The 17,062-nt window shown below is 52.0% G+C and overlaps 8 protein-coding genes across 8 annotated transcripts; 5 read left to right on the top strand and 3 right to left on the bottom strand.

Moving 5' to 3' along the window:
- Positions 1 to 992: 992 nt before the first annotated feature.
- On the top strand, positions 993 to 4,193 carry MGL_3436 (uncharacterized protein; the record flags this gene model as incomplete). The annotated part of the gene is made up of 1 exon (XM_001729349.1): positions 993 to 4,193. One exon carries the CDS (start codon positions 993 to 995, stop codon positions 4,191 to 4,193), a length of 3,201 nt encoding a protein of 1,066 aa, XP_001729401.1.
- A 506-nt stretch (positions 4,194 to 4,699) lies between these two features.
- MGL_3435 (uncharacterized protein) lies at positions 4,700 to 5,929 on the top strand (the record flags this gene model as incomplete). Its single annotated transcript, XM_001729348.1, has 1 exon — positions 4,700 to 5,929. The coding sequence occupies one exon, from the start codon at positions 4,700 to 4,702 to the stop codon at positions 5,927 to 5,929; it is 1,230 nt and encodes a 409-aa protein (XP_001729400.1).
- Positions 5,930 to 6,563: 634 nt separating this feature from the next.
- On the bottom strand, positions 6,564 to 8,237 carry MGL_3434 (uncharacterized protein; the record flags this gene model as incomplete). The annotated part of the gene is made up of 1 exon (XM_001729347.1): positions 6,564 to 8,237. The coding sequence occupies one exon, from the start codon at positions 8,235 to 8,237 to the stop codon at positions 6,564 to 6,566; it is 1,674 nt and encodes a 557-aa protein (XP_001729399.1).
- A 357-nt stretch (positions 8,238 to 8,594) lies between these two features.
- On the top strand, positions 8,595 to 9,257 carry MGL_3433 (uncharacterized protein; the record flags this gene model as incomplete). The annotated part of the gene is made up of 1 exon (XM_001729346.1): positions 8,595 to 9,257. One exon carries the CDS (start codon positions 8,595 to 8,597, stop codon positions 9,255 to 9,257), a length of 663 nt encoding a protein of 220 aa, XP_001729398.1.
- An 11-nt stretch (positions 9,258 to 9,268) lies between these two features.
- MGL_3432 (uncharacterized protein) lies at positions 9,269 to 9,940 on the top strand (the record flags this gene model as incomplete). Its single annotated transcript, XM_001729345.1, has 1 exon — positions 9,269 to 9,940. One exon carries the CDS (start codon positions 9,269 to 9,271, stop codon positions 9,938 to 9,940), a length of 672 nt encoding a protein of 223 aa, XP_001729397.1.
- Positions 9,941 to 11,401: 1,461 nt separating this feature from the next.
- Positions 11,402 to 13,129, top strand: MGL_3431 (uncharacterized protein; the record flags this gene model as incomplete). Its single annotated transcript, XM_001729344.1, has 1 exon — positions 11,402 to 13,129. The coding sequence occupies one exon, from the start codon at positions 11,402 to 11,404 to the stop codon at positions 13,127 to 13,129; it is 1,728 nt and encodes a 575-aa protein (XP_001729396.1).
- A 330-nt stretch (positions 13,130 to 13,459) lies between these two features.
- Positions 13,460 to 14,656, bottom strand: MGL_3430 (uncharacterized protein; the record flags this gene model as incomplete). The annotated part of the gene is made up of 2 exons (XM_001729343.1): positions 13,460 to 14,187; positions 14,314 to 14,656. The coding sequence occupies 2 exons, from the start codon at positions 14,654 to 14,656 to the stop codon at positions 13,460 to 13,462; spliced, it is 1,071 nt and encodes a 356-aa protein (XP_001729395.1).
- A 439-nt stretch (positions 14,657 to 15,095) lies between these two features.
- Positions 15,096 to 16,733, bottom strand: MGL_3429 (uncharacterized protein; the record flags this gene model as incomplete). Its single annotated transcript, XM_001729342.1, has 1 exon — positions 15,096 to 16,733. One exon carries the CDS (start codon positions 16,731 to 16,733, stop codon positions 15,096 to 15,098), a length of 1,638 nt encoding a protein of 545 aa, XP_001729394.1.
- Positions 16,734 to 17,062: the final 329 nt, after the last annotated feature.

Below are 17,062 nucleotides of genomic sequence, written 5' to 3'. Positions count from 1 at the left end.
TCCACAAATTTCCTGTCAATTGAACGTCATTATCTGCATTCGCGGAGTTCCACGTTCCATGTCTCCTGTGCCTAACCTCATATAGTATGTCAATGCATGCATGTTATGACTAATGATCGCGTAAGTGGAACCGTGTGCGCCAACAATTAAACTCGCGCGATTAGGGTTCAGCAAAGTCAGGATAGCTTGGTAGAGCGACGCGCGCCCCGGCACAGATTGTGGTCGGGCAGCGCTTGCTGCCGATTTTCTTTGTCGTTCTTGTTAATTTTGTGCTTCTAGTCCACGAGCTTTCCTGTATTACTTGGCAAGAATAGAATAACTGCACGCTCTTGGCCTTTGATACGAATCACCCACATACGCGAGTGCACGCACTCTCTCGATGGAACCGACTGACTCACATGGTTTGTCGGGACGCAAACCCCGCCTTTTGCCGTCCAAGTCGGCGTCGCGTGGCAGTCCTTTAGGTGACGTCTTCTCGACAGGAGAGCGGCGGTCTATTTCTTCACCACTGCATGTGGGCAGGTTACCTGGCGACACGGCGTCGTCGACTAGTTCCTCATTGCAAATCGACAACATGCTTCAAAATTTGAAACTTTCACAAAATAAGCCGAAGCGAAGGACATCTATTGCGGTGACTCCATCGCCGTCTCATCAAGCAAACTTGTCGCGCACAAATAGCATGGGACGCTCCCCATCGCATCACGCTATATACAGAAATGCCCCAGGTTCTCCTCCAGGTATGTGCTCTCACCCCTTGCTCCGCCTTGCCCTCAGATGTCTCCCGGTTGAAGTGCATTCTATGCGCCATGTTTTTGATTAGTCCCTGACACACTCATGCACGACTGCTGGTGTGCATGATAGCGCATGTCCGGCTCTGCAGGATGGTGTTGCTTCAACTGGGCGCGATCTGGTTGGGCACTACCTGTGTCACTATCTCATGTATCCGTGCCGTACTAACATTCTATTCAGCAGGCATGGCAACATATACCTTCATGTCACAATTCAAGCCATTCGGAGACATTCCGCGTAACACATATCGATCTGCTTCACGAGGAGGCAACCCATCATCATCTGTATCAAACATCAACACGCCCCCCCAATCGCCACCGATTGGGATGGGACCTAATACGCCCAATGCTTTACAGCAGCAAATAAATTTTCTTCTTCAAGACTCTCCTCCCTCGTTCGACACTTCGTCTGATGCCGCATCCACGAACACAATGGACCCACCTAAACCGTTTCCTCCTCGGAGCCTCAAGCCTCTCCCGCCACCTCTTCTTGATATTCGCACTGCCTCCTCACCAACTGTGGGGCCTGAAAAATCACCTTCACCCACTGAGCGACGCAGAGGTCCGAAGTCGCCACTTCGTGCATCCATGTCTGCATCGGGACGTAATACGCCCGTGTCCCTCGCCGTAAAGGTCCCTTCCCTACATGAACTGGAAGTGACGCCGCCCACTGCCAACGGCTCCTTCCATGCCGAAAGTGTCAGAACTAGCACCTCGACCGCCAGATCCGACTCTGAAGACGGTGGTTCTTGGGATGTATGTGACTCGGCACCTTCTACTCCCTTGCGTGATACATTTCGGCCTCAACTTACAACTTCGCTAGCCAAGCAGCTGGCTCAGACGGGGAAAGGCGTTCTGGGCGTCGTTCATTCTGAAGATAAGGCTCATGATCAAGTCTCGACATCCACAACACATCTATCAATGAAGAACTGCCCTCTCTCCGATTACAATATCTTATCGATTCCTACCATGCTTGTCGTACTCGATATCTCTGGCTCCCAGCTCGAGATGCTGCCTTTCTCACTCTCGTCTTGTACCTCGCTAGAAGAGCTCAATATTTCTGGAAACCCGTTCGGCAGATCTGAATTGGCCGCGCCTTTGGCGAGCTTGCGTTCTTTAGAACACTTACGAGTACTACTGGCTGACGATTGCGAATTACCGTCCATTCCGCAAGAACTCATCGTGATGTCTCAGCTCCAGATCCTTGGTGTGCGGCGAAACCGTCTAACATGTTTGCCAAGTTGGCTGTACGTGCTCGAATATCTGGACTGCTTGCTCCTCGAAGGTAACATATATTTCAAACCTGCATGGAAAACGATCCTGCATCCATTACTTCACATGGACCAGGCTGAATCATACAGTCCTCCGTTCGTCACTTCGAACCCAATTATGTCTGCATCTTCGCCTACAGTGGCAAGTCCCTCAGAGACACGCAAGCTGAGTGGACTCCTGAGCAAGTTCAAGCATCCTAACCGATCAGGCTCACCGCTGGACCGTACCCCCCACAGACATTACCTGCGAATGAATGAGACTCAAGGCGGTGTCAGTAACGATAAGCTCAGCACGCCACCTAGCCGTATTCCTTCAGCCGTGCGGTCTTCGTCCTCGTCATCTTCGCAAAGCAGCTTGGTGGTACCTCAACAGACCCCAACAAAAATGTCCATTGTGCCTGTTCCTGTCACTAACCAGCCTCGCGTCAACCCACCACCTGATCTAAAACCCATTGAGTGCTTTCTTCCTGTGTACGATAAAAATAGCAACCCAGAGGATGTGCTTGATTGGTTCGCCCGTATCGGTACTTGCCATGTACGCAACTTGCGTGCATATTTGCGCGATATGGATGAGCTCTTGCCTGACAGGCAGCGCGAATTAGCGACAGTGGCTTTTTCATCGACGGGAAGCAGTGGGTTGGGCAGTCCCACTATGTCATTCTCTGCATTCTCGTCCACCGGCGCGTCGGACTCGACACCAGTTGGGACACCTGGCGATGTCTCAATGCGAAATGGAATCTTGGATGAGGCTGGCGAGGCGGTCGCTGCCGTAGCCGCCCCTAGCAATGTAAAGGAGAATGCTATCAAGCGGTATCGTGTTCTGCGAGAAATCGTGGAAACAGAGCGCACTTATGTCGCCGGTTTGACAGAGCTTATGGAAATATATTTGAAACGTGCGCGCCAGCCATTGGACGGCGTCTCAGATGACCGTGTGCTATCGGTGGAAAAAGAGCGCCTCATCTTCGGTCATATTGAAGTTATTATCCAGTTCCACATTGGCGCTTTTCTGCCAGCGCTTGAAGAAAAGACTCGTATGCTTTTGGTAATCCCTGAATTGGAGGAGGAACGGCACGCGCTTCTCAGTGCAAAAGTTGCTGCCGATGTGGCGAACGTATTTTCCGAGTATGCGGCCTATTTCAAAATGTATATGAACTACGTAAATCAGTACGAAACAGCTCTGCGGGTTATTGCTCAGTGGTACGAACCTATCTCGCCTCGCGTACGATCTGCCATCAAGAATTCTAGTTCATCATTGGCGTCGTTTGGCCAGCGCTTTTTGAACCTCGACACGGCTTTGTCTTCTGACGACAAGGCGTCTGGCGATTCATCTCCTATGTCGTACAGCGAACACAAAAAGATGCAACAGTTCCTAAAACGGTGCCGAGATGACCCACGCCATTCCCAAATCAATCTCGAAGGATACCTATTGCTACCAATCCAGCGAATACCTCGTTATCGCCTGCTTCTGGAGCAGCTCATCAAGTGCACATCGCACGGTGTTTTGCCTGATACAGACCAAGAGGCGCTCGCTCGAGCGCTTGCTCACATCTCACTTGTCGCTTCCTGGGTCAACGAGGGCAAGCGGCAATCTGAGCAGGGAAAGCGCCTCTTGCAGTGGCAGACGAAATTACGCGGCACGTTTTCTGCGCCTCTCGTGCAGCCGCATCGTCGCCTTATTTGTGATGGTCCGCTTCGACTCCGTCGTGTATCGAAACGGTCTATTCAGGCTCCGAGCGGATGCATAGCCGGCTTCGACGACGAAGTGCTTGAGCAAATGACACTTGATTTGCCTGTGACAATGCTGCTTTGCAATGATCTTGCAGTGGTGTTATCGAATTTGACGTCCGAGGAAGCATCTCCGCATAGTGCAAAGCAGCACGCCACAGCCACAGCGTCATCTCCAAGCGGCCTTGCCTCGTCCGATTTCGGCATGGTTGACTTGCTCGCTGTGTTAAGGCCTCAAGTCCACTCATTTCCTCCAAGTATGAACAAAAATGTCACAATTCCTCCAGCATCTATTGTTGGCCAACTGTATCTACGCATCGTTGATGCCAAATACATTTACTACTTTGTCACACCCTCGTACAAAGAAGCTTTCCGATGGCAGTCGTTAATTAATGCCCAGTCGTTTTGATGTATCACAAGTACATAGCACGCTACTCACGTTACTGACACATAAATACTAATTGCCATGGTCATAGGTTGCTGATGCATTTGCTTTTGCTACTCCGGGATTCATTTTGTCCAACTCGCAGTGATCGTACTCTAATGAAAGGGTAGCTGGGTGGGGTGTCCTTTCTCCTACCAGATCGAACTGAGTGTTACTAGAAACGCTGGCCACGTGGTCTATGTGGCTGGGGTTGTGAGGAACCTAGTCAAGCCAGCCTGAACCGTGCTCAACGCTTGTCCGACAAACTAGACTGGCGTGTGTTGTTGGGGGGTACGATGGCCAGTATGAGTGGCGAAAAGGTCATAGGGCATCAGCGATCAGATTCATTTGGGGAATTTCAAGAAGCAAAGCCATTACATGTGCCGACATCTGACGAAGTGAAAGACTTGCGCCACATTGAACAAAAACTGGACGACCAGCGCCAAACCCTAATAGCTGAGACTATTGCCACAGAGCCGACTTGTCCAAGCATGTCTGGAGCCATCACTCAAGAACCAGCTGCGATGATTCAAGAGGAAGAAAAACCAATTTCGAGTCATACATCTACGCAGTCTTCGTCTTTGCCCACATTATCGACGTCTTCACCATCAACATCATCTCACTGGTCCGATGCGATATGGAACAAGCTCGCAGCCCTCAGTGCATTCAGAGATTCTTCGTCATCGTCTTCAAAGACAAAGAAACAGCGCCGACCATCTGTAGTTCGTCGACAGACGATGTCAGGACCAATTTCTGGTGCACCGGGCTTTGATCCCGATGCATCTGCTCGTTGGAATCACGGGCATTGGTCTATGCATGCAGATCAAGAGCATGAGCGCGATAGGCTTCCGATTCCTGTCGAACTCAAGCAAAGACGCTATGACACAGACCCTGTTATTGAGCCATGGCATGCAGCTCGTATTCAAGCACTCTTTCCGCGTCGACTCCGTCTTGGGAAGACATGGTCATTGCTTTACTCTTTAGATCAACACGGTGCAAGTTTGTCGACATTGTACAGCCGCGTTGGACGACTTTCTAGTGACATGACGTCAATGACAAGTGGTCCTAGCGAGGCGTGGCTGCGTGGATCCTCTGCAGCCGCACGATCTGCCGCCCTAGGAACCTCAGCTCCTGCCGCGTGCACAAGCTTAACTGCCAGTGCAACTAATTCTATGATGGACTGTGCCGTCGTACTTGCCGTTAGAGATGCAGATGACAATATATTTGGCGCGTTTGTCAATGAACCTTTTCATGTGGCTTCGCACTATTACGGAAACGGACAATGTTTCCTGTGGAAGACCGTGCAGCGGCGTTTGCCTGCAGTACCAGAAATAACAGATGGTGATGCAAGCAAGCACGACGACTTGCATCCTGACCGAGCCATTGAGTACTTTCGCTGGTCAGGCGAAAACGACTATATGGTCTTATCTGAATCTGATTACCTGTCTGTGGGTGGGGGGGATGGTCGTTACGGCTTGTGGCTCGACGATACATTGACGAATGGCTTGTCTGGACGGTGCCCTGCATTCCATAATGAGGTGTTGTGTGATCCACACGAAAGTAATGCGAGCCATGCTGCCGATAATGCACCAAAACCACCAGCAGACCTGCTGGGCCCCGTAGACGAGACCCAGAATCAAGTGGAATCACAGGCAAACATGTCAGAAACAAAACGCTTTTCATGCATAGGTTTAGAGGTTTGGGCTGTAGGGATAGAATGACACGCCTCCACTGGTTTGGTGTGCATGTGCGGTAATTGATGTCCGGGTCAGTGTTGTCAGACGCCTTCCCCATGGCGTTTTCGCTTAACGCGAGTGTGTTGGGTCGAATAGCTGCTGCTGCTTTGAATGCACCGGATTACCCCCAAAATCAAATACATGTTGCTTGGCATGCAGATGGATGCGACGCGCCTATTCCCGTCTTGAGTGCGCCTGCTCGAGAGGCTGTGAAACATGCAATCCAAGCTATTTCCATGTACCGTGCGAGCCTTGTGAATGAGAGCAACGCTATATCGGGGAATGCAAAACGCGAACTCTACAATATGCAGTACCAATTATGTGGGTGCCATATTCTGCAATATGAGCTGCGCTTAGCCAGGACAGAACTTGAATCGCTTGCCAAGATCTTGAGACCTAACCCAACAGCTCCCCCCTCGCCGGACCAAACGCAGCTCAACGCCAATGTACTTGGAACATTGCAGTGGATTACGGGCGCCATGAACGATGTGCAAGCATCAAAGCGATATGCAACATGGCGCGAGAAGCTAGGAAGGCCACACACACACTAGCGTTTCTATACAAATGCATGGCATTACCATGGTCGTCCTCGTGACTAGTGACATGCCATTGGTCTCGCTCACCAAGGCGTGTCTCCCAACTCTTCGTCGGCGACAAGCGAACTTAGCGTGCATGTTGTATTGGACTCATCTGTCACGCCACAGCTCAAGCGTACTCGCCAGTCAGAACCTTCGTTCGCCAGCGTAGGAGCACGACAACTCTTACGTTTGGGCATGCAAGCCAGAGCTTCGTCTGTCATCTCCGCATCATACGCGCGTAATCTCTCGACAAATTGGTCAAATACTGACGTCTTGGATGTCCCTGCGCGGAATCCGCTGATTTGCTCTGGTGTATACTTCATGAACGATAGGACCGATGGGAGCTCAGTCACACTCACAAAGTTTTGCGTTAATGCCACAGAGTCGTCCAAGTTGATCACAAGATGCCACCAACCACTGGGTATATACATGACTTCACCGGCATGGCACACACCTTCGATCAGCTGACCATCACCACCACATTCACGACGTCCGTGCTTCGCCTTTGTCTCGGCGTAGAAGTCAAGCATCCATTCACTCAAACTGGCAGGTGCTGTCACCTCTGACTCATCCTCTGTTACGTACACACCTGGTGGCACTGTCTTTGGCGGTAGCAGCATCCAATACTTGGACCCCTGCGTGACGGCATTCCATGCGGATGTCAAATTCGGGTCTTTGTGCCAGCAGCTTCCGCTGCGTGCTGGTCCGGCAATGAGCCAACGATAGTCTGGCCGGATTTCGCCCAGAAGTGAAAACAAGTCAGCACGCGTGCGTTCATCGGCTTCTCGCGCATCACCCTCGCCTTTTGCTCCTATAGGATAACGGGCAATGAGAGAGGGCACACGCCATCCACGCGCTGCATCGTCTTCCCCCGCGGCCACATCTGCATCAAACAGATAAAAGGGCGATGTGTCCGGCACGACACCTAGATCTGCGACAGGCATACCACCACCTCCGGCCGAGTGCGCATATTCAACATAGGTGCGGCCATTGACCTGCAATGCCTCTGCCTGAAAGAGTCGGTCGGCCCAAACATCACGGATGTAGTCCAGGTTCCATGCATGACAGGGCCAGTCGTCGGTAGCATGAGTCAGAATGCAAGGCCAGCTCGCATGTGCGAAGCGAGTGACAAACTTTAATGTATCAAAAGCCCGTGCATCGACGCGGTCGATATGATCGGGTATCCGAGGACGTTCCGGCACGTCGTCTGTGGCGGCCGTAGCCATTTTCCGTTTACGCAACAGTTTCCGGATCTCACGACTTGTGTGATGCTCGATAAATGGACGTGGATCAAAGGACGCGGTGACAAAATCATGGAAAACTGCATCCGAGTATACATGCGCCAGGGAAATATGGCAGGCGACAAACGCCTTCACCTTCGCATGATCCGTGCAGGCGGCCGCGGCGTAGGCACCCCGCCAACTTCCTGGCCATCCGCCACTCATCCTACCGCCATAATCGCGAATAAACTTTTCGCGCCATACCAAGGGTGCGTTTACGAGCGCATAAAATGATCGACTGGTTGCGCTCAGACATAGAAGGGATTGAACATCCATCCATTCAACTAGGAATTGCAGGAGAAAAGCATCTTCAAAGCATGCAAGCATTCCCAGACTTTGAGTCCGGAAATCTTTGGCACCCTCCAAATATGCATTTCCAAGCGGGCGCAGGCCCAACGGATGTGATGAATAGGTCAGCAACTCCAACGCCGACATGGATCACACAACCTTGGAAACTGAAAGCCCTTTTTTTCTTGCATGCAAACAGACAAAGTAGAACAAAATAAATGAACCTTCTTGGATCGGTCATGCTTGTTAGGGACGCAGGTCATTGTGGAGGCCCCGCGCTAACTGCTATGAATGGACGGACGGCCCCTTATGCCACGTGGAAAAAAGATCAACATGCGTGCGGTCGTTTGTGCGCCCAAAGCCACAAGACTCGTCCATTCATCCATCCGTTAAGCGGTTCAACTTTCGTATAGTACGGCGTGATGAGAGAGTTGATCACATTCGCTGTTGGGCAAGCAGGCAATCAGATCTCTACGGCATTCTGGGAAACAATCTTAGAAGAGCATGGACTCAATAAGGATGGTGTACGTGGCAGCACAAGTGTGCATCCGACATGGAGAAAAATGCATGCTCACCAAGCAGGAATATGTCGGCAATGACCCGCTCCAGTTGTCCAAGATCAACGTATTTTTTGAAGACTCAAACCAAGAGGGAAAATATGTTCCGCGATCCGTGAATGTAGACCTTGAACCTGGCACCATTGATCACCTGCGTGCGGGTCCTCTAGGACGACTGTTCCGTCCAGACAATTATGTGCACGGTGAGTCGGGTGCAGGTAACAATTTTGCCAAAGGTTACTACACTGAAGGTGCAGAGCTGTTGGATGCTGTGTTGGAAGTAGCTCGACATGAGACGGAACGCGCTGACATGTTTCAGGGCTTCCAACTCGTGCACTCGTTGGGCGGTGGTACTGGATCGGGTCTGGGAACAAACCTCTTAAGCAAGCTGCGTGAGGAGTACCCGGACCGGATGCTTGCTACTTGGTCTGTTCTTCCGTCGCCCAAAGTGTCCGATACGGTTGTAGAGCCGTACAATGCGACGCTGTCGTTCCATCAGCTCGTGGAAAATGCCGACCTGTCGTTCTGCTTGGATAACCAAGCGCTCTATGACATTTGCCAGAGGACGCTGCGGAGCGAGTCACCTAGTACGATGATCTCAACATGCTGATTTCGTACGCCATGTCTGGCTGCTCAACCACGCTACGGTTCTCTGGCCAGCTGAACTCAGATCTCCGGAAGCTCGGCGTGAATATGGTACCATTCCCTCGTTTACACTTCTTCACATGTGGCTATGCACCGCTTGTTGCATCGTCGCTGCAGGCATACCAAGCATTGAATGTGCCGCAGCTTGTGCAGCAGGGCTTTAGTCCGCACAACAACATGGCTGCGATCGACCCGCGCACTGGCAAGTATCTGACGGTAGCAGCGATTTTCCGCGGCTGCATTTCCAGTGAGGAGGTGGAATCGGAGATGCACAAGATTCAGACCAAGTCGACGGGCGGGTTTGTCGAGTGGATTCCTCAGAACGTACTTACGTCGCTTTGTGATGTACCACCGCCGAAAGTCAAGCTCAGTGCCACTTTCATCGGCAACACGACATCTATCCAGGAGCTCTTCAAGCGTACTCACAGTCAGTTCGGTGCCATGTTCCGCCGCAAAGCCTTCTTGCATTGGTACACGAATGAAGGCATGGACGAGATGGAATTCACAGAGGCGGAATCAAATTTGCTCGACTTGGTTGCTGAATACGAGCAGTACGAAGCAGCTGGTATCGACGATGATGAAGTGTATGAGGGCGAGTACGTGGAAGAACCGTACGATGAACAAGGCGAGTTCGCCCAAGAGTACTAGAAAAAAAATTGAGTAAGACTAGGATCGTCGCTATCTGACATGAAGAGTCAATGATTCAGTACACGAACAAGAAGTTTTTTTTTGGCATGGGTGGGGGCTACGCGTGTAACATACGACGCTACAAGTAGATCACAATGATAGCAAAGTATATGCTGGGCATACTAGAGGCACGCTATGGTTCTTGTGATGGCTGTAGACGGACGACCGTATTGGGAACGAGCCTTCGAATGTCGACAGCTACTGACGTGTACATGGTTAGACTGGTGCTTGTGCTAGTATTGGGCACCACATTAACGCCTTGACTCGAATTATGGACATGCATGGGTCGTGTAATAAACCGTAGATGCCCCATATCATGTATGCATGCATGCGTACCTGAATCTACCAAGTCCACGTGTGCGGCGAAAAGTTCAATCTAGTTTGTTCGACCAGCGAACGAAGACATGCTTACAACGACTTAAATCATATCCATAGGACGAGTAGTTCCCACACGAGGATGCAACAATATGGTTAATTAGGTAGAGTCAAAATTGAAACGATCCCTACACACTGTCCAAAACAGGCATTAGTGCCACCATGCGCACGGTATCAACGACCACGGCCACAGAACTTGTCATGATAATTAGCCCAAGCAAGCCAAACGACCCATAGGCTGCACAGCAGCACATATCCCTACCTAAAAGACCAGTCTTAACCATGCATTCATCACACTCGTACTTCACATGGCTGATGAAGACCTTTTTAAGGCCAAATAAATTGCGCGCTATCTCGTAAAAACGCTTCTTGCGCACCAGAAGCACTTCTACAAAACAACTTGAAGCCTCGACGGGTCCGATACGATGATCTTGACCAGTAGTCATCACCAGACAGTGCAGACATAGTAGGGCAGGATCAGGGCACCTCGGACGCTAGCACATCCGATAGTTCCGCTGACGTCAGGAGCGCTTCACAGGTCGGATTGCCCTTATGGCCACTCCTCACAACTGCTGCCGTTTTGCGAGCTCATTACTTCGAGCGAGCGCGCATCTTTCTGCGCTTGCGGCGAAGACGGCGCATACGCTTCTTTCTCCACTTAGCTCTCATTTCCAATCTAGCAGTGTGTTAGCAATGAGCGTTACGTCGATGCCGTCAACCAAAACATACCAATACCGACTGAAAACGATAAACGGTGAGGAACAAGATAGGTGACTGATCTTCGAACGCAATATACCCTTGTGTCTGCTTGGAAATAGTCACGTGATATGCAGTTCTGCCGCGTCAGCGTTTGATCATCGTAGTGGAGGACCCTATTGTGCACGATCTAGTGGGATGGTTCGGCCGGATAGCCAGAAGCATGGACTCAAGTGGACACGCGAAGAGTCCGAGGGCGGAGGCAGGGGCAGGGAGTGGCGTGTAATTCAGTAGACGCACGGTCGTAACGCCGAACTCTTGTGCCGATAGGAACGTGCGTACGTACGTGACATGGCGAGCGAAGAGACGAAGCAAGTAAACGTGCCAGGAGATGTTGCTCCTGCCGTTCCAGGAAATGCATCAGTGCAGCAGGCATCCGCGAGTGAGGCGTCGACACAGGGCAAAGAGGAATTGAACCCTGACGGCACCCCGTTGTCAGACAAGCAGCGTCGCAAACGAGCGGAAAAGGCTGAAAAAGAGCGTGTCAAGGCTGAGAAGGCAGCGCGCCTTGCAGCTGAGCAGGAGGCGCGGCAGGCAGCGGAAGTCGATTATGCAGCTGACAACTATGGTGTACTCCCAATGAACCAGTCGCAAGAGAAAACGAATGAGCAGCTGATGGCTATCGAGGATATTCACCCCGACAAGGACGGACAGCCCATTACGATGCTCGCACGTCTACAGACGAGTCGCTCGCCCTCGGCAAAACTCGTGTTCCTGACGTTCCGACAGACAATGCACTGTGTGCAAGCGACCCTGGCTGTGACGCCAGAGAAGGTATCGCGGCAGATGACGAAATGGGCCGCATCCATTACGCCAGAGTCGATCGTGCGTGTGGAAGGTACCATCACAAAGGTGCCGAAGCCCGTCGAGTCGCCGTCTGTCACCGTCAAGGAAGCAGAAATCAAGATCTCACGGATTTTCGTTGCCGTGCCGGTGACGTGGGAGGGACAGATTCCTTTCTATGTCGACGATGCAACTCGATCTGATGCCGAGATTGAGGCATCGCAAGACACCCCGCGTCCGCTGCCGCCCATTGCTCTTGATACGCGCCTGGACAACCGCGTGCTGGACCTTCGGACTACGACGAACCAGGCCATTTTCCGGCTGAACCACGGGATTTGCCGTTTATTCCGCGAATTCCTCGAGAACAATGGATTCATCGAGATCCATACACCCAAGCTGCAGGGAGCAGCGACCGAGAGTGGTGCATCCGTGTTCAAGGTTGACTACTTCAAAGGCAATGCGTTCCTCGCGCAGAGTCCACAGCTTGCAAAGCAGATGGCGATTGCCGCTGACTTTGGCCGTGTGTACGAGATTGGGCCGGTGTTCCGCGCCGAAGACAGTAACACAAACCGGCACATGACCGAATTCACGGGTCTTGATCTGGAGATGGCGTTCCAGGAACACTACCACGAAGTCGTTGACCTGTTGAACCAACTCTTTATGTACATCTTTAGCGAGCTGCCGAAGCGCTATTCGGCGGAGATTGCCACTGTGCGGCGCCAGTACCCTGCGGACGACTTCTTAGTGCCAGAAGCGCCTGTGCGACTTGATTTCCGCGAGGCCATCCAAATGCTCCGCGACGCCGGCTACGAAGTAAACGATCTGGATGACCTCAGCACAGAGACGGAGCGTGCACTGGGCAAGATTGTGCGTGACAAGTACAAGACAGACTTTTATGCTGTCGACAAATTCCCATTGGACATCCGTCCGTTCTACACCATGCCTGATGCGAACGACAAGCGCTACTCGAACTCGTACGATTTCTTCATGCGTGGTCAAGAAATTCTTTCTGGCGCCCAGCGTGTGCATGATGCCAAGTTCCTTGAAGAGCGTCTGGCTCAGGCGCAGATTCCAGTTTCTGCTATGAAGCATTATGTGGATGCCTTCCGCCTTGGCGCTCCACCGCATGCCGGTGGTGGCATCGGTCTCGAGCGTGTCTTGATGCTATACCTTGGCTTGGGCAACATTCGCCGAGTAAGCTTGTTCCCTCGTGACCCTAAGCGTTTGGAGCCGTAGATGCACCGGTAGGAGTGGCATCTTGGTTGGCTTCCTTCGACCGCGCATGGTCCATAAACCATTGCGACTAGAGTACGTGTGTTATAAGTCATCATGGTAGACGTGAATACGTACGATCTCGGATAACAGCTTCGTGCGCGCAGCCAAGTCCTGCTGGGACATCCCAGGATAGTTTTTAATCATCACTGTGGCGCTGCATTAGTCACGAAAGGCACGGGTCCGCACTCCAAGCGCCTTCTCACGTACCATGCTCCCAGCCGGGCCAAAATCGGATTGTCTTGTCCTTTACATGTAGTCGATCGTAGAAGAGTTGAGAACCATGGGGATCTGTCACTCTGTCTGCTGTCCCATGATAGATAAGCACCGGGCATTGAATGTTGTCGACAATTTCGTTAAAATGATCAAGACCATCTGCGATAGCCAGTCCCATGTTAATACGCAAGCGGCCCAGATAGCCTTGCGGGTCTTTTCGAGCATAGAATTCAACACTGGATGCGAGAGTAGAAGGGTGGTTAGCCGTGCAATGCACATACAATCAGGTGGGGGGACGTACTTGGGGTCTTCTGACAAATGACCGCGAATCGCCTGAATCAGACCAAGCCGCCCAGCGAACATGGACAACAGACGACCTGCAGCCTCAATATACTTGTTTGGTCGAGTCACAGGCGAGATCTGGAGCATAGGCGCCGACATACCAATGCCATCGAGGGCGAGCGATACTGCCGTTGAAGGCGGCGGATGCAAGGCAGCATGATATGCGCACGTAAATCCGCCCCTGTAAAAACGAATGAGTGAGCCTATCCACCGAGCAAGAGACGCGCGAGAAACGAGGGGGTTGCATACGTACATGGAGGCACCCTGTGCGAAGCGCTTACGAGTCTCGAGTCCAGGCATGCCATTGTATTCGTCCCACATGCGTACGTGGAGCATGACAGCATTCATGCTGCCTTCGAGCCAGCGCAATGTCGGTAAATATCCATGTAAGCCTGAGGAGCGGCCGAAACTTGGCATGTCAATCCCAATCACGCGAAATCCGTTCTTCAAGTGCACATCGGCAGCTATGACCGTGCGTCCAGAGTACTCGTTGATCCCGTGTGCCATGTAGACGTCAGCATTTACTGGTCATAGAGCGTGTGCGTGAGTATTGGCGCGCACTCGTTCGTGTACCTGGTGTCAGTACGTACGTTGTGCCTTTTTGATCGATTCGGGCCTTTCCCACGCGTAATAGTTGACCCATGACGTCACAGGCTTGCCCACGTGGGCGAATGGCAGCGTCAGCCCATGTCCCTGTAGCTTGAGATCGAGAATCGGTTCGTTTCCACTGAAGAACACACGGCGCCTTGTCACTTTAACATCGGGGTTGTCGTAGATATAGTCAAGCTCGCTAGGCGAGTACGGAATAGCCTCACGTCCATATGTTGCATCCCCAAATCCTAATTTGACTAAACCGAGCCTGACAAGCCATGGCTCAAGAAACACGAAGTACAGCTCGCGTATGTACCAGGCGGTCACGGACGACACTCCCATGTTTCTGGCGTGTACGATGCGTTTCCAAGTCCAAACGGCACAGCGGAGTGAATAAAGGCCCATGTGCTCTGCCGCACCAAGCTCCCCTGTGTGCACGTGCGTATGGGGAAATATTACTCGTGAATAAGCTCGTCCCTGAGTGCGACAGCGGACAGTACTGGATTGGGCGACCAGACCGCCAAGTATGCTTGATCAGTCGCGTGGCTGAAATTGGGTCCATTTTATGTCTTTTTTTTTTTTTTTGGCGCATGTCCTGGGATTAGAGCATCGATCCAAATTTCGCAGGAACAAGACGAACAAAACCAACATTAGTGCTCGCACTCTATTGAAGCATTCGCCTAGAACTGGCTACTCTTTCAAAACCGAAACCAGACCCAGCACTAGAACGCACAATCTATTTGACGAGGCCAAGCACACACACACATCCACTCACCAAAGTCTAAAGTTTGGGCGACGCCGATTTCGCTTGGTTCAGACGGTCATGCATAGCACGAAGCTCAATACCAGCTTCGTTTAAGAAGAAGGTGAAGCGAGAGGCACTATGCACCTTCTTCAAGCACATGATCGTGAACGTGAGAGCATTGTTCTTGATCGCATAGGCAACGCCAAAGCCTTTTGGTGTTACTTCACCAAAGCCCCACGCATCGAACACCTCAGAGCTAATCTGTGACGTACTCAAGATCCATGTGCCACTCTGCGCATTCATTGGGTCTCTGAACAAAGCAGGAGGCTCCTCGCCCTGCTGAATCAAACGCTTCAATCCAAAGAGATGACGATCGACGCCTGCGCCTTCCGCTGCCTCCTTTGCGTTCTTGACATGCCGAGTCACAGCAGCTTGGAATTTTTCGTAGCGTTCTGCATCCGTCGCATTCGTATCCTGCATCGCTTGGCAAAAGGCCAGGCTCTCAAGGCTGCAGCTGCGGATCGTCTCCGTGCGGCCCAGCTTGAACTTGCGCGTCTGTGCAGCCTCGTATGTGGCACACGGATGACCAAACATTTTATAGAAGGCCAACTGAATACACATCTGTGCCCATGCATCGGGGGAACACTTGTATTGCTTAATGGCCTCCTTGCCATATGCGGTAAAGTCCAGCACAGACATGTCCTGTTCATCCATAAGCGACGCAAAGTCTTGGCCTGCTGCGTTTGACGCATTCGACAAGTCCGCATTGACGTCAAACGATAGGAATTCAGGATCGTCCAGCACGGATCCCGACGAAGGACCGCCAAGCTCAATTTTCCCAGCCTCAAGGGCACTAACCATAAAGTTGTTGAGGCGCAGCGTCTGCGAGCCATCCATCATCGAGTGCTCGCCGATGTAGCCCGATGCGCCATTTTCCGATACGACGATCTGCTGCTTGTCAAAGAAACGATTGCGCGCATCGCCGCCATACACAGCAACGCCACGCTCGTCAAATGTCACAGGCTTCCCACTATCGAGCGCTAGCACGATGATGCCGCTTTCAATTTTCTCCAGAGCCTTGCGGTTCTGCTCAGCACTTGGTCCAGACAGAAGAGCCTCGCGGTTCTTAAGCCATGCATCGCGGTTTGCCGCCGTGAACGCACCGACTGGTGCGCTGGCCATCTTCTGTGTACGTGAGTCGTTCATGATGCGGTCTAGCTGGACCTCAATCTCAGCGACGCTAAGCTCCTTGCCGGTCATTTTGTTCACAAGATCGACAGCGAAAAAGTGGCCATTCCGAACCACAATCACATGTTGGTGAGCCGCCGGGTCAAATGACGTCGACACATCTTCTCCCGCGACGGGGATTCGACACGAGTTGAACATCCACTTGTATGGCTCCATGCAAAGATATCCTGTCTTTGTCTTTTCAGGCGCAAGTTGCTCCGTCACGAGCAGGTGGCGGAACGCCATCATCGCCTTAAGCAGGTGAGCGCTGCGCGTGATGCCAGAGGTCGTCTTCGGCACTGACTTGTGCAGATAAAAGTAGCTCGAGAATGGCACCACGGGATCCCGGTACGACATGTACGAGGCTGAAAGCCACCAGTCCGAAAGCCAGCTCTCACGGCCCTCAGCGGTGGCGCGCTTGACGAGACGCTCCTGAAGCGTCTTCATGAGCAACGCGTCTGGGGCCGTTCAGCGCTGAGTCGACGGCAGCCTCAGTTACAGCTGCTGACTCCGCTGATGCCTGCAGTGGCATTGTCGATTTGAGATACTTGCTTAATGTCTGCTCAAGTGGTGGGACCGGGAGCTGGGGCAGAGATGCTTGGCCAGAGTACGTCGGCTTCGTCGCAGCTGCAGTTGATGAGGCTCGCATACTGTGTCGAAATCCGATGTTGAAAGTCGAATTGATCAGGGCGCGACTCGTTGCAAAGGTTGACGCGGATTGAACAAATTTGACGCGCGCGTCCATAAGACGAACCCCGAGGGAGCCTGTGTGTTAG

This window comes from Malassezia globosa (assembly GCF_000181695.2).
Source record: "Malassezia globosa CBS 7966 chromosome Unknown mgl_sf_9.1, whole genome shotgun sequence".
Lineage (NCBI taxonomy): Eukaryota > Fungi > Basidiomycota > Malasseziomycetes > Malasseziales > Malasseziaceae > Malassezia > Malassezia globosa.
The sequence above is the reverse complement of the archived record's forward strand: the minus strand, read 5'-3'. Positions and strand labels throughout refer to the sequence as shown.